The sequence below is a fragment of the Cebus imitator genome, unplaced genomic scaffold (assembly GCF_001604975.1).
Source record: "Cebus imitator isolate Cc_AM_T3 unplaced genomic scaffold, Cebus_imitator-1.0 Scaffold443, whole genome shotgun sequence".
Classification (NCBI taxonomy): Eukaryota; Metazoa; Chordata; class Mammalia; order Primates; family Cebidae; genus Cebus; species Cebus imitator.
The window spans coordinates 1,344,991-1,356,343 of NW_016107758.1; the positions used below are offsets into that span (position 1 = coordinate 1,344,991).

Consider the following 11,353-nt stretch of genomic DNA (forward strand, 5'->3'; position numbering starts at 1 on the left):
CTACCCCAGTGAGTATTTTCCTTCCCTGTGCCCAAGTGTTTTCACTGGTCATCACTCGCCTATGAGTGAGAACACGTGGTGTTTGGTTTTCTGTTCTTGTGTCAGTTTGCTGAGAATGATGGTTTCTAGGTTCATCCATGTCCCTACAAAGGACACGAACGCGACAATGGTATTTTTAAAAACGAATGACCAGGCCGGGTGCAGTGGCTTGTGCCTGTAATCTCAGCACTTTGGGAGGCTGAGGCAGGAGGATCACCAGAGGTCAAGAGTTCAAGATCACCTGGGCAACATGGGGAAACCCCGTCTCTATTAAAAACACAAAAATTAACAGGGCATGGTGGCGGGCACCTGTAATCCCAGCTACTTGGGAGGCTGAGGTGGGAGACTTGCCTGAACCTGGGAAGTGGAGGCTGCAGTGAGCTGAGGCTGTCCAGCCTGGGTGACAAGAGAGAGACTCCATCTCAATAAATAAATTAATTAATTAATAAAAAGGAATGACCATTTAGAATAATGACTGGAATAAAAACGTAGTAAAACACTTGGAAAATGAAGATAAGAAGATATCCCCACAAGGCAGAACAAAAGCCCAAGGAGATGGACAAGAGGAAACAAAAAATGAATACCTAAGAATCGGGTCGGTCTGAGAACTCCCAGCTCCCGCTCACGGAGGTGGGGGGTCACCCAGGAGAGAAACAAGCCCAGGCGTCCGGGGTCCTCCGACTGGAAGAGCACGCCACGTTCCCAGCCCAGTGACTGAATGAAACCCAGCCCAGCATGCGTCTCTGTGCGCTCCTCTGCTCGAAGTGGAAACGCGTATTTACCCTAGAAGATTCCAGATCAGGAGAAACGAACAGACAGCAGAGTGTCCGGGATCCAGTGACAAGCGCCTAAGGAGACACCCGCGTCTCTGACCAGAGCAGTCGGTTCAGGGCCGGCCGCTGGGTCCCCTCCCAGTCCTGGGTCCGTCCTCGGCCGTCCTCGGGACCTTCTGCTCCTCAGTGGCTGCAGCGGCTTGCCGCCCTCTGGGAGGCACCTCGTCGTCTGCTAACGGTCACAGTTCCCCTGGCTGTTCCCCAGTGGCTTGCACCCAACTCCACACTCTCCCCAGGATGACTGTGGGCCCCATATGGAGCGTGTCCTCGCCAGATAAACTTCCCCAGGTGAGCACTAGCAGACGGAGGACGGCTTCTGTGCTCCTGCACTCCAGACCCTATGCTCCTGTTGATGCAGCCTCCACTGGAATCAACTTCTTCTGATGCCTGTTCTTTGCTGGTTAATAGTGAGTCTGCGGTGTTGTGATGTGTGGGCTGCTCCTAAGCCCTCAGGAGGTCTGAGCCTGGTCTCATCCGAGAGAGAGCACTTCTGCTTGGCCTGGCCCAGCCCAAAGGCCAGATGCAGATGTGGGTGCTCGGAGTGCGTGAGCTGCAGTCGGGGCTCTGAGGTCAGTTCCTGGGTGACTGGGTGCTTTTCCTTCTGTGTCCTCTCGGCATCCTTGGGGTTTTTGAAAGTCAAGCTGCCTCCACTGTGCTGGGAGCCAGGAGGGACAGGAGAGAGAAGGGATGTGTGCACTCCCTGTCCCAGCCATCCCCTGCCGAGGGGCCTTATCCTGAGAGCCAGCGTGGGCAGCTGTGCCCCGAGGCTCTGTGCATCCCACAGGGCTGCGGGGGGTCCTTGGAGAGCTGAGGGCTCCTCTGTCCACCATCAGGCAGCCCCCATGCCAGGACCTGGAAGGGCGCCGTCTGCCTCACCACTGCTGTCCTCTCCACCCTGGCAAGGACTTCCCAATGGCACAGGCAGAGGCAGGGTGGGGCTCCACCAGACCATCACCTCTAGGTGTGCCTGGAGCCCAGAGGGACCGCAGGATCCTTCTTGACACAGGGCTCTAGGAAGCTACCACCTGGCCAGAGTTCACCTTTCCATCTAAAGCTCTTGCCACTGCTGGTCTATGCCAGCCATCTGAGTGCCCCCTTTGGGCTGAAGCCAAGCTCCACGCCCAGTTCTCATCTCCCTGATCCCCAAAGCTGGCTGGGGCCAAGACTGGACATCTGCACTCAGCCCGGCTCAGCTGGTCAGCCCTGCCCGAGTCCATCCTGGGGTGGGGATTGTTCGATGGACCCCTCCATCCCTTGGAAATGAAAATCCCAGAGGGCCAGGGTGAGAAGTTGGACACAGAAAGCAGCTGCTCGGCTGTGCCCTGGACAGAGCCCCTGGAGAGCTGGGTTTTGGTGACAGCAGGGTGTATTGCGGGGCCATGGGGGCAGGTCTGCAGGGCAGGGCAGGTGCGGGAGTCCTGAGGAAGCCCTGCATAGGGGGCATGGTGCCAGTGGCAGGGCCAGACCCATTCCAAGGGTTCCAGTAACACAGGAGAGCACTGGGCTGGGGCAGTGGGGACAGGATGGAGAGGAGAGGGTGCCAGCCCAGGTGGCTGCCCTAAGTCTCATGCAGGCACATCCCCCATCCCTGCCCCACCGGTAACTGTTGGTCACCTTCATGGGCCTTTCCAGAATGATGTGACCTGGTCCCAGCTGGTGCAGATCTAGGGTTCAAGGAGAGTCATGGGCAGGCTGAGCATGGCTTCTGCAGAGGGCAACCGAGGGCTCAGGCCCCTGAGGAGGGGGAGATGGGCAGGGAACTCCATAACGAGACCTTCCAAGCACAGCCTGAGGGGCTTAGTGGGGTTGGGGCAAGATCCTCGTGGGTGGGGTGCCAGCAGGCCTGGCCCAGGCTGGGCAGTGTGCCCTATGATGGTGAATCCAGGAACAGAAAGGGGAGGACAGGGAAAGGCTGGTGCTGTGACCACAAGCCATGCCACACGACTGGGTATGGACTCTCCTGGGCATAGACCCTCCTGGTTATGGGCTCTCCTGGGCATGAAGCTTTCTGCTTATGGACCTTCCTGGGCATGGACCTTCCCGGGCACAGACCCTCCTGGGTATGGACACTTCTGGGCATGAAGCCTTCTGCTTATGGACCTTCCTGGGCATGGACCTTCCTGGGCACAGACCCTCCTGGGTATGAACACTTCTGGGCATGAAGCCTTCTGCTTATGGACCTTCCTGGGCATGGACCTTCCTGGGCACAGACCCTCCTGGGTATGAACACTTCTGGGCATGAAGCCTTCTGGGCATGGACACTCCTGGGCACGGACCTTCATGGGCATGCACCCTCCTGGGCACAGTCCCTCCTGGCATGAGCCTTTGTATTACTCTGTTTTCATACTGCTATAAAGAATTGCCCGGGACTGAGTAATCTATAAAGGAAAGAGGTTTAATTGACTCACAGTTCAGCATGGCTGGGGAGGCCTCAGGAAACTTACAATCATGGTGGAAATCAAAGGGGAAGCAAAACACCTTCTTCACAAGGTGGCAGGAAGGAGAAGTGCCAAGCCAAGGAGGAAGGGCACCTTGTAAAACCATCAGATCTCAGGAGACAACATGGGGGAACCACCCCCTGATTCAATCACCTGCACCTGTTCTCTCCCCTAACACATGGGGACTACAATTCAGGATGAGATTTGGGTGGGGACACAAAGCCTAATTATACCATTCCACCCCGGACCCTCCCAAATCTCACGTCTCTTTTACATTTCAAAACCAGTCATGCCTTCCCGAGAGTCCCCCAAAGTCTTCATTCATTCCAGCATTAACCCAAAAGTCTAAGACCAAAGTGTCATCTCAGACAAGTCAAGTCCCTTCTGCCTAAGAACCTGTAAAATCAAAAGCAAGTTAGTTACACCCTAGATACAAAGGGAGTACAAGTACTGGGTAAATACATCCATTCCAAATGGGATAAACTGGCCAAAATGAAGGGGCCACAGGCCCCATGAGAGTCCAAAATCAAGCAGGCAGTCAAAACTTAAAGCACCAGAATGATCTCCACATCTCACATCTAGGTCAGGCTCATGTAAGAGGTGGGCTTCCATGACCTGGGGTAGCTCCACCCCTGATGCTTTGCAGGGTGCAGCCTCCCCTCCAGCTGCCTTCACAGGCTGGTGTTGAGTGTCAGTGGTCTTTCCAGGTGCATGGTGCAAGCTGTCAGTGGATCTACCATTCTGGGGGCTGAAGGGTGGTGGCCCACTTCTCACAGCTCCACCAGCAGTAGGCAGTACTCCAGTGGTGACTCTGTGGGGGCTCCAACCCCACATATCCCTTCTACGCTGCCCTAGCAGAGGTTCTACGGGAGGTAGCACCAGTGCAGCAAACTTCTGTGTACCTGCAGGCCCAACACCACATGTAAGCCACCAAGGTCTGGGGCTTGCACCTTCTGAAGCAAAGGCCTGCGCTGTACATTGACCCCTTTTAGCCACTGCTGTGATGCAGGGCACCAAGTCCCGAGACTGCACAAAGCAGTAGGCCCTGGGCCTCAGCCAAGAAACCATTTTCTCCTCCTGGGCCTCCAGGCCTGTGATGGGTGGGGCTGCTGTGAAGGCCTCTGACATGCCCTGGAGACATTTCCCCCATTGTCTAGGCTATTAATGCGTGGGTCCTAGTTACTTATGCAAATTTCTGCAGCTGGCTTGAATTTCTCCTCAGAAAATTGGTTTTTCTTTTCTATCCCATAGTCAGGATGCAAATTTTCTAAACTTTTATACTTTGCTTCCCTTTTAAATGTGAGTTCCAATTCTAAGTCATGTATTTGTGAATACATGAAATTGAATGCTTTAAGAGCATCTAATTCACATTTTGAATGCTTTGCTGCTTAGAAATGTCCTTTGCCAGATACCCCAAATCATCTCTCTCACTTTCAAAGTTCCACAGATCTCTATGGAAGGGGCATAATGCTGCCAATCTCTTTGCTAAAACATAGCAAGAATCACCTTTAATCCAGTTTCCAACAAATTCCTCATCATCTGAGGCCACCTCAGCCTGGAATTCATTGTCTATATCCCTACTACTCAACAAGTCTCTAGGAAATTCCATATTTCCCAACATATTTGTCTTCTTCTGAGTCCTCCAAACTGTTCCAACCTCTGACTATTACCCAGTTCCAAAGTCACTTCTGCATTTTTGGGTATCTTCATAGAAGCACCCCACTCTCTTTGGTACCAATTTACTGTATTAGTCTGTTTTCATACTGCTGTGAAGAACTGCCTGAGACTGGGTAATTTTAGATGAAAGAGGTTTAATTGACCCTCAGTTCAGCATGGCTGGGGAGGCCTCAGGAAACTTGCAATCATGGCAAAAGGTGAAGGGGAAGCAAGGCACCTTCTTCACAAGGCAGCAGGAAGGAGAAGTGCCAAGTGAAGGGGGCAGAGCCCCTTGTAAAACCATCAAATCTCATGAGGACTCACTATCATGAAAACAGCATGTGAAAAGCAGCCCCATGATTCAATTACTTCCACGTGGTCTCTCCCTTGACACATGGGGACTTAAAGGCATTACAATTCAAGGTGAGATTGCGTGGGGACACAAAGCCTAACCGTATCAGCCCTCTGTGGCATGGATCCTCCTGGGCATGGGCCTTCCTGGGCATGAGGCTCTCATGGGCATGGACCTTACTGGGCATGGACCCTCCTGGGCATGGGTTCTCCTGGACATGGTCCTTCCAGGGCACAGGGCTCTGTTGTGTATGGGCCCTCCTCAGCACGGACCCTCCTTGGCATGGAACCTCTCTGACATGGATGCTCCTGGAAACGGACCTCCCTGGGCATGGACCCTCCTTGACATGGACCCTCCTGGGCATAGACCTTCCTGGGCATGGACATTCTTGGGCATGGATCCTCCTTGCACAGGGTCCTCCCTGGGCATAAACCCTCCTGAGCATGCATGGCTCCTCCTGGGCACAGAACCTCCTGGACACAACCCCCCCACCCCAGGCACGGAAATGCTTGGGTATGGACCCTCCTGGACATGGGACCTTTTTGGGGATGGAGCTCTCCTGGGCACAGGACCCTCCTGGGAATGGGGCCCTCCTGCTCATGGACCCTCCTGGGCATAAACCCTCCTGCGCATGCACCCTTTTAGGCACAGGGACCTCATGGGGCTCTCCTAGGCATGGGCCCTCCTGAGCCTGGGGCCCACAAACCCCATGAGGTTGGCCCAGACCATGCGGGTGGCCTTGCCAGTGGCCTCTGCCTGCCCCATGTCGGCTGCATGCTCGTGCTGTGCCCCTGCCAGAACCTGACTGCCATCTCTCTCCAGTCTTGCAGAATGCAGAGCTGGGGGGCGGTGCCTGTGCAGACACAGTATGGGATGACAGGATGGGCATGAGCCCGGGCCAGCTGGTCTACACTCGCAGGAGGTCTCTGGAGAGCTCCATCTGTCCAGCGTGGGTTTCAAGATGCCCTCCATGTAGAAACCAGCAGGATGCCCCACCTCTGCCTGGGTGGGCACCCAGTCCCTGCCCCTGCCAGGCGTGGCTTCCAGCCTTTCCCTGAAGGAAGGACAAGAGGGCTGTGTCCCTTGACAGATCCTGGCCGCCCCTCACTGCCACCCCATCCCAAACCACCTCTCACCTGCATGAACTTGGTCACCCCCGCTTGCTCTGCTGTGCAGCCCCTACATGGAGACCAGCTGCTCCCAGACCCACCTTGAGTGAGGAAACCTGGGCTGGGGGCCTCTAGTGTGGTCCCGCCAGGAGCTTCCAGGGGCCCTGCCCATCCTCCAGATGGGTGGGGGGGGAAGGGGTAAAAGGGTCCAAGGAGGGCCTTCAAGTGAAAAGCCCCAAAGGGTCCCCTGGAAGATGTCCCCTGGTCCCCCAAGCCACGTGCTCCCTCCCTGCCTCCTGCCACATGAGTGGGCAACACAGAGGGCCCCACCAGGACTGACTCCGGGCGGGGAGTTTGATTTCAGCCCCAGGGGGTGGTGGCAGGTGTCATCAAGGCCACACCCTGGCCAGCAAGAACCCACCCTGGCCAGGTGAGCTGGCTCTGGGGGTGGCAAGAGTGTGGCCTCGTCCTGGGGGTCTCGGGTTGGCCTGGCTCTGGCCTCAGTCCTCTTGCCCTTATCCCTGTCCCTCTCTCTTCCCGGGAGAGCATGTGTGAGGGCCATCTCTGCCCACCCAAGGCTCCAAGAGGGTGCACAGCGAGTTCAGGGCTGATCCTGGGCTCCTTGCTGCTGGTCCCAGCTTCCCCTGGCAGGCAGCACCTCCCGGAGCCCCGAGGCCTGGCCCCCAGCACCCACAGTGTGCCTCCTAGGTGAGGGTCACACACAGAGAGTCCTGGCTTTTGTGGGCCTTGGTGCTGGAAGGCGCAGCCAGCGCAGACGCCTCCTGGAACTCCTTGGCCATGTAGTAGTAGCAGATGGCATCCAGGCAGCAGTTGGCATCCGAGAGCTTGCTGGTTATGTAGAGGACATGGTTGAGAGTCTTCAGGAGGCCACAGGCGTGGAGGCCCACAGCGACGCGCACCGTCAGGGCCACGTGCAGGGGCAGGAAGCAGACCACGAAGACCACGAGGTTGGCCCAAACCATGCGGGCGGCCTTGCTGGTGGCCTCTGCCTGCTCCACGTCAGCGGGTGGCCTCTGGGCCAGGGCGGTCAGCACCTTCAGGGAGCAGAAGACCACCACGGCCAGCGGCAGGTAGAAGCCCAGCAGCGAGATGGCCACGGAGTTGAAATTGTGCCGGGAGCTCCTGAAGCAGAAGCCGCCCTCCTGCATCCCCAGGAGCCAGCGAGCCACCAGGGAGCTGACCACCAGCACCCAGAGGACCACGCACACGGCTGCAGCCTGCCGGGGGGACCGCAGCCAGCGGGCGCGCAGCGGGTGCCGCACGGCCACATAGCGGTCCACGGCGATGGCCATGACCAGGCTGATGCTCATGTACCTGTTGGTCAGGTAGATGCCCTGGGAGAGCTGGCATAGCGGCGTGTCCGAGGTGTCCTGTAGGGAGTGCAGCACGAAGGGCAGGGCGCACAGCAGGCAGAGGTCGGCCACCGCCAGGTTGCTCATGTAGATGCGGGTCTCCGTCCACTGCTGCATGCGGCAGAGGAACACCCAGAGTGCCAGGCCGTTGAGCAGCAGGCCCAGCACCAGCAGGACGCCTGAGTAGGCGTAGAAGCCGAGCCTGAGCGGCGGGGGCCATGTGATGTCGCTGGAGTTGCAGGTGTTGGAGGTGCCGTTCATGATCCTGGGGCTGCGGGAGGCGCGGCGGTCAGCAGAGAGCCAGCGGGAAGAGCGAGGCACTGCCCCACTCCGCCCACCTGCGGCCAGGGATGGGGGAGGAGGTGAGCCCCGACCCCACATCCACAAGCACAGAACTCCCAAAGAAATCATGGATGCCATAAAGAACTCCAGTCACCCTTGAGGTCTAAGCCCTGGACAGATCCCTTCCCATCTCCCAAGCCCCGCTCTCCTGGGACCTGACTGCTGTCACAGGGCAGGAAGGGAGGCAGAAGGAGCTCCACATCCCCGTTCAGTCCCCAGCTGAGCAAGCGCTGCTCTCCAGAGCTGAAATCTTGGACAGGGAGCCCAAAGGGCTGCCAGCCTCACCCAGCACACAGCTCAGCAGGGAGGGCTGCGAGGCGGCAGCACCTGTCAGCCTGAGGATGGGATGGCTAGGTTCCTGGACAAAGCCCAGGGCGGCTCCTCCACCCCTCCCAGGACCCAGCTGCGGGAGGCACCCACATTCGACCTCACACCTCCACTGCCCTTCCCCACGGCACAGTCCAGGACAGCTGTGGCCTGCCCCTCCCTCCCTGTGAGCACCCACCCACCCAGTCCTGAGCTCTGGAGGGCCTTCCTGGATCAGCCTGAGGCCCCATCCCAGTCCTACATCTGAGATGGGGGGTCCACCCCTTGGGCTCCCAGTGGTCAGAGCCCATGAGGGCAGCTCTGTCCCTCCAGACCCTGGCCGTGCTGCTCAGGGGCGCACCTGAGACCAGCCCAGGGTGGACTTCAGCAGGGTCTGGCGTCCAGGACACGGGCTGGAGTCACCCTGATTCGGCATCCCCCAGGCTGGGCAAACTTGTTTCCTCATGGTAAGGGGTGCCGGTGTCGCACAGGGGTGTGGTGTGAGGTGGAGCTGGTGGCGAGCACCAAGAGCCCAGGACTCACAGCCACATGTCCCCCCACCCGGGCCCCTCAGTGGGTCCAGGAAGAGCCTGGAGGGGCGGGGTAGGAGAAGCCTCTCCCCCGATGGCCAGGCTGTTCTCGGGGGCATCCCACAGGGGCTTCCTGCTGGCCTGGTGTGGAGGTGGGAAGGACAGTTCACAGCGAAGGGCCTCCCTCCTCCCTCCACCTCCTCCCTCTGCCTCGGGGAGCACAGAAATTCCCCCACATCAGGAGAGGGGACAGCGTCTGAACCCCGTGACTGCAGCTGCTCGGGACCATTCGTGCTGGTAGCCCCTGGGGACTCCAGGTCTCCAGTCCATGAGGGATGCAGGGCACCGATTTCAGCTGGAAACAGACACTTTCTGCCCTCTGGCTCCATCCGTCTCCTTAGACCCCTTGCTGGCTTCCAGGTTTCAGGAGCCCTTCCCTGTGGGCAAAGAGCTGGCACCCAGGGCCTCTCTCCTCCCTTCTGATGGACCCGCTTGCTTCTCTCTGATTCACGAGCAGCACCTCACCCTGGTTCCGGGGACCTCTGGAGGGACCCTGAGCCAGGCCAGGCGCTGAGGACATCCCAGAACCCACTGGAACCATCCGCTGGGATCTTCCCTTCCGGCCTGTCCTGTGCTCCTGCGGGCCAGGGGCCGCGAGATCCCAGAACCTGCTCAGAATCTGCACTTCAGAGGCACCTGAGCTGGGCCGACCCGTGCGCTGGGGAGGCCTCCAGGTGACTGGCCTTCCCTTCCCCCACCTGAGCTCTCCCATCCACCAAAGTCTAGGGCCAGCCTTGGGCAGGGCGCAGCCCTGGCAGGTGGAGGGGGCTGCATGGCTAGAGGGCGATTCCTTCCTGTCCCTTCTTGAGCAGCGGCAGCCTGAGACCTGCCTGGAGGGAGGTGAGGGCCGGGGGCTCGTGGGCCTGGCCCCTCCCATTGCTCAGCTTCCCCCTCCTCCCCATGGCTGCCAAGGGGCTCTCAGGCCACACATTCCCAAGGCCGTAACTGTCATGCTAGCCTCAGTGTGGCCCAGTATTTTGTGGGGCACGGTGGCTCACACCTGTAATCCCAACGCTGGGAGGCTGAGGCTGGAGGATAACTTGAGGCCAGAACTTGAAGAATAACCTGGGCAACATGGGGAGACCTCACCTCTACAAACACATGTAAAAAGACGAGCTGGGCTGGTGATGCGTGCCTGTAGTTCCAGGTCCCCGGGAGGCCGAGGCAGGAAGGGGGCCCGACGAAGTTGGGGCTGCAGTGAGCTCCGACCGCACCCCTGCGCTCCGGCCCTAGGAGAGAGTGACACCCTGTCTCTAAGAAGAGAAAACGTCTAACTGCAATATTTAAAATATTCCCATTCATAATAAAACAAACACTGAGCTGTTAGGGAGGAAAGGCAAATGCTGCACGGGGCTCTGAAGATGTTCCCTGTCCATGGGTCCTTGTCACGCCTGTCGGGTCCCTCCCAAAAAATGTCAGGAAATCAAGGCCCAGGCTTCAGCCCAGACAGCACGGAGTCCCCGGGAGCTACCATGGCCAGCACAGGTGCCCACCTACTGCCCCAGCCCCACCCAGGAATCTGTGTCCAGGCCACGGGCCACAGCTGGCCTCCGCCTCAGATCCTCAGGCCCGTCCTCCTGGCAGACACCAGCACCGTCAGCCTCAGGGAGCTCCTGCTGCCAGTGACCGGGGGACGGGGCCCTGCCACTTCCTGCCCAGGAGGCCGTGGGGACAGGAGCCAGCCGCATGCCTCCAAGGGCCCACTTCCCCTTCCGATGACAAGGTCAGCATTGGCTTCCACACACAAAAGCAGAAAGCTGCCCTTGATTCTGCACGGAGCAATCTGGAGAGAAGCCTGGCTGTAGACGGGGAGGCCCAGCGGCACCGGGGGCCTCGCCAGCCCTTCCCACTGTCTGGACCGGGACCCATCTACACCCCCGAGTACCTGGCTGGCCTGGAGCTGGGAATACAGGCCCTGACCACTGCCTAAGACATGGGGGCCAGGAGTGGGGCACAGATCCCTGCTGCCCAGGCACCAAAGAGGGCCCCATACCTGTGAGCCCTCCAGGCCTGGCCCCCACATACAACACCCCAGGACCCAGGAGGGGCCTGGGAGTGAAACAAATTCACAAAGGCAGCTGCTTACCCCAGGCCCCAGCACGGGGATGTTTTACATTCTGGTTTTTAAATGCCACGTCCCACACTTCAGCAAGCTGGTACCCACAGGCTACAAGCCCCCATCAGCCTCAGCCCCACTTGAGACCCCACCACAGCCTCAGCCCACTCTGAGACCCCATCACAGCCTCACCCCACTCTGGGACACCCCATCACAGCCTCACCCCACTCTGAGACCCCATCACAGCCTCACCCCACTC

General features: G+C 58.7%; 1 protein-coding gene across 2 annotated transcripts in view; it reads right to left on the reverse strand.

The window, feature by feature from the left end:
- Nucleotides 1–6,763: 6,763 nt before the first annotated feature.
- Nucleotides 6,764–11,353, reverse strand: part of GPR35 (G protein-coupled receptor 35) — a 6,778-nt gene continuing 2,188 nt past the window's right edge. Inside the window, exons 2-3 of one of the 2 annotated variants that reach the window (XM_017510750.2) lie at nucleotides 10,128–10,267; nucleotides 6,764–8,071 (exon numbers count right to left, since the gene is read on the reverse strand). In XM_017510750.2, the coding sequence (XP_017366239.1) occupies nucleotides 7,132–8,061 (930 nt within the window). In that variant the 5' untranslated portion in view covers nucleotides 8,062–8,071; nucleotides 10,128–10,267 and the 3' untranslated portion in view covers nucleotides 6,764–7,131. The remainder of the gene's footprint in view (nucleotides 8,072–10,127; nucleotides 10,268–11,353) is intronic. The other variant, XM_037732189.1, reaches the window with a different exon arrangement.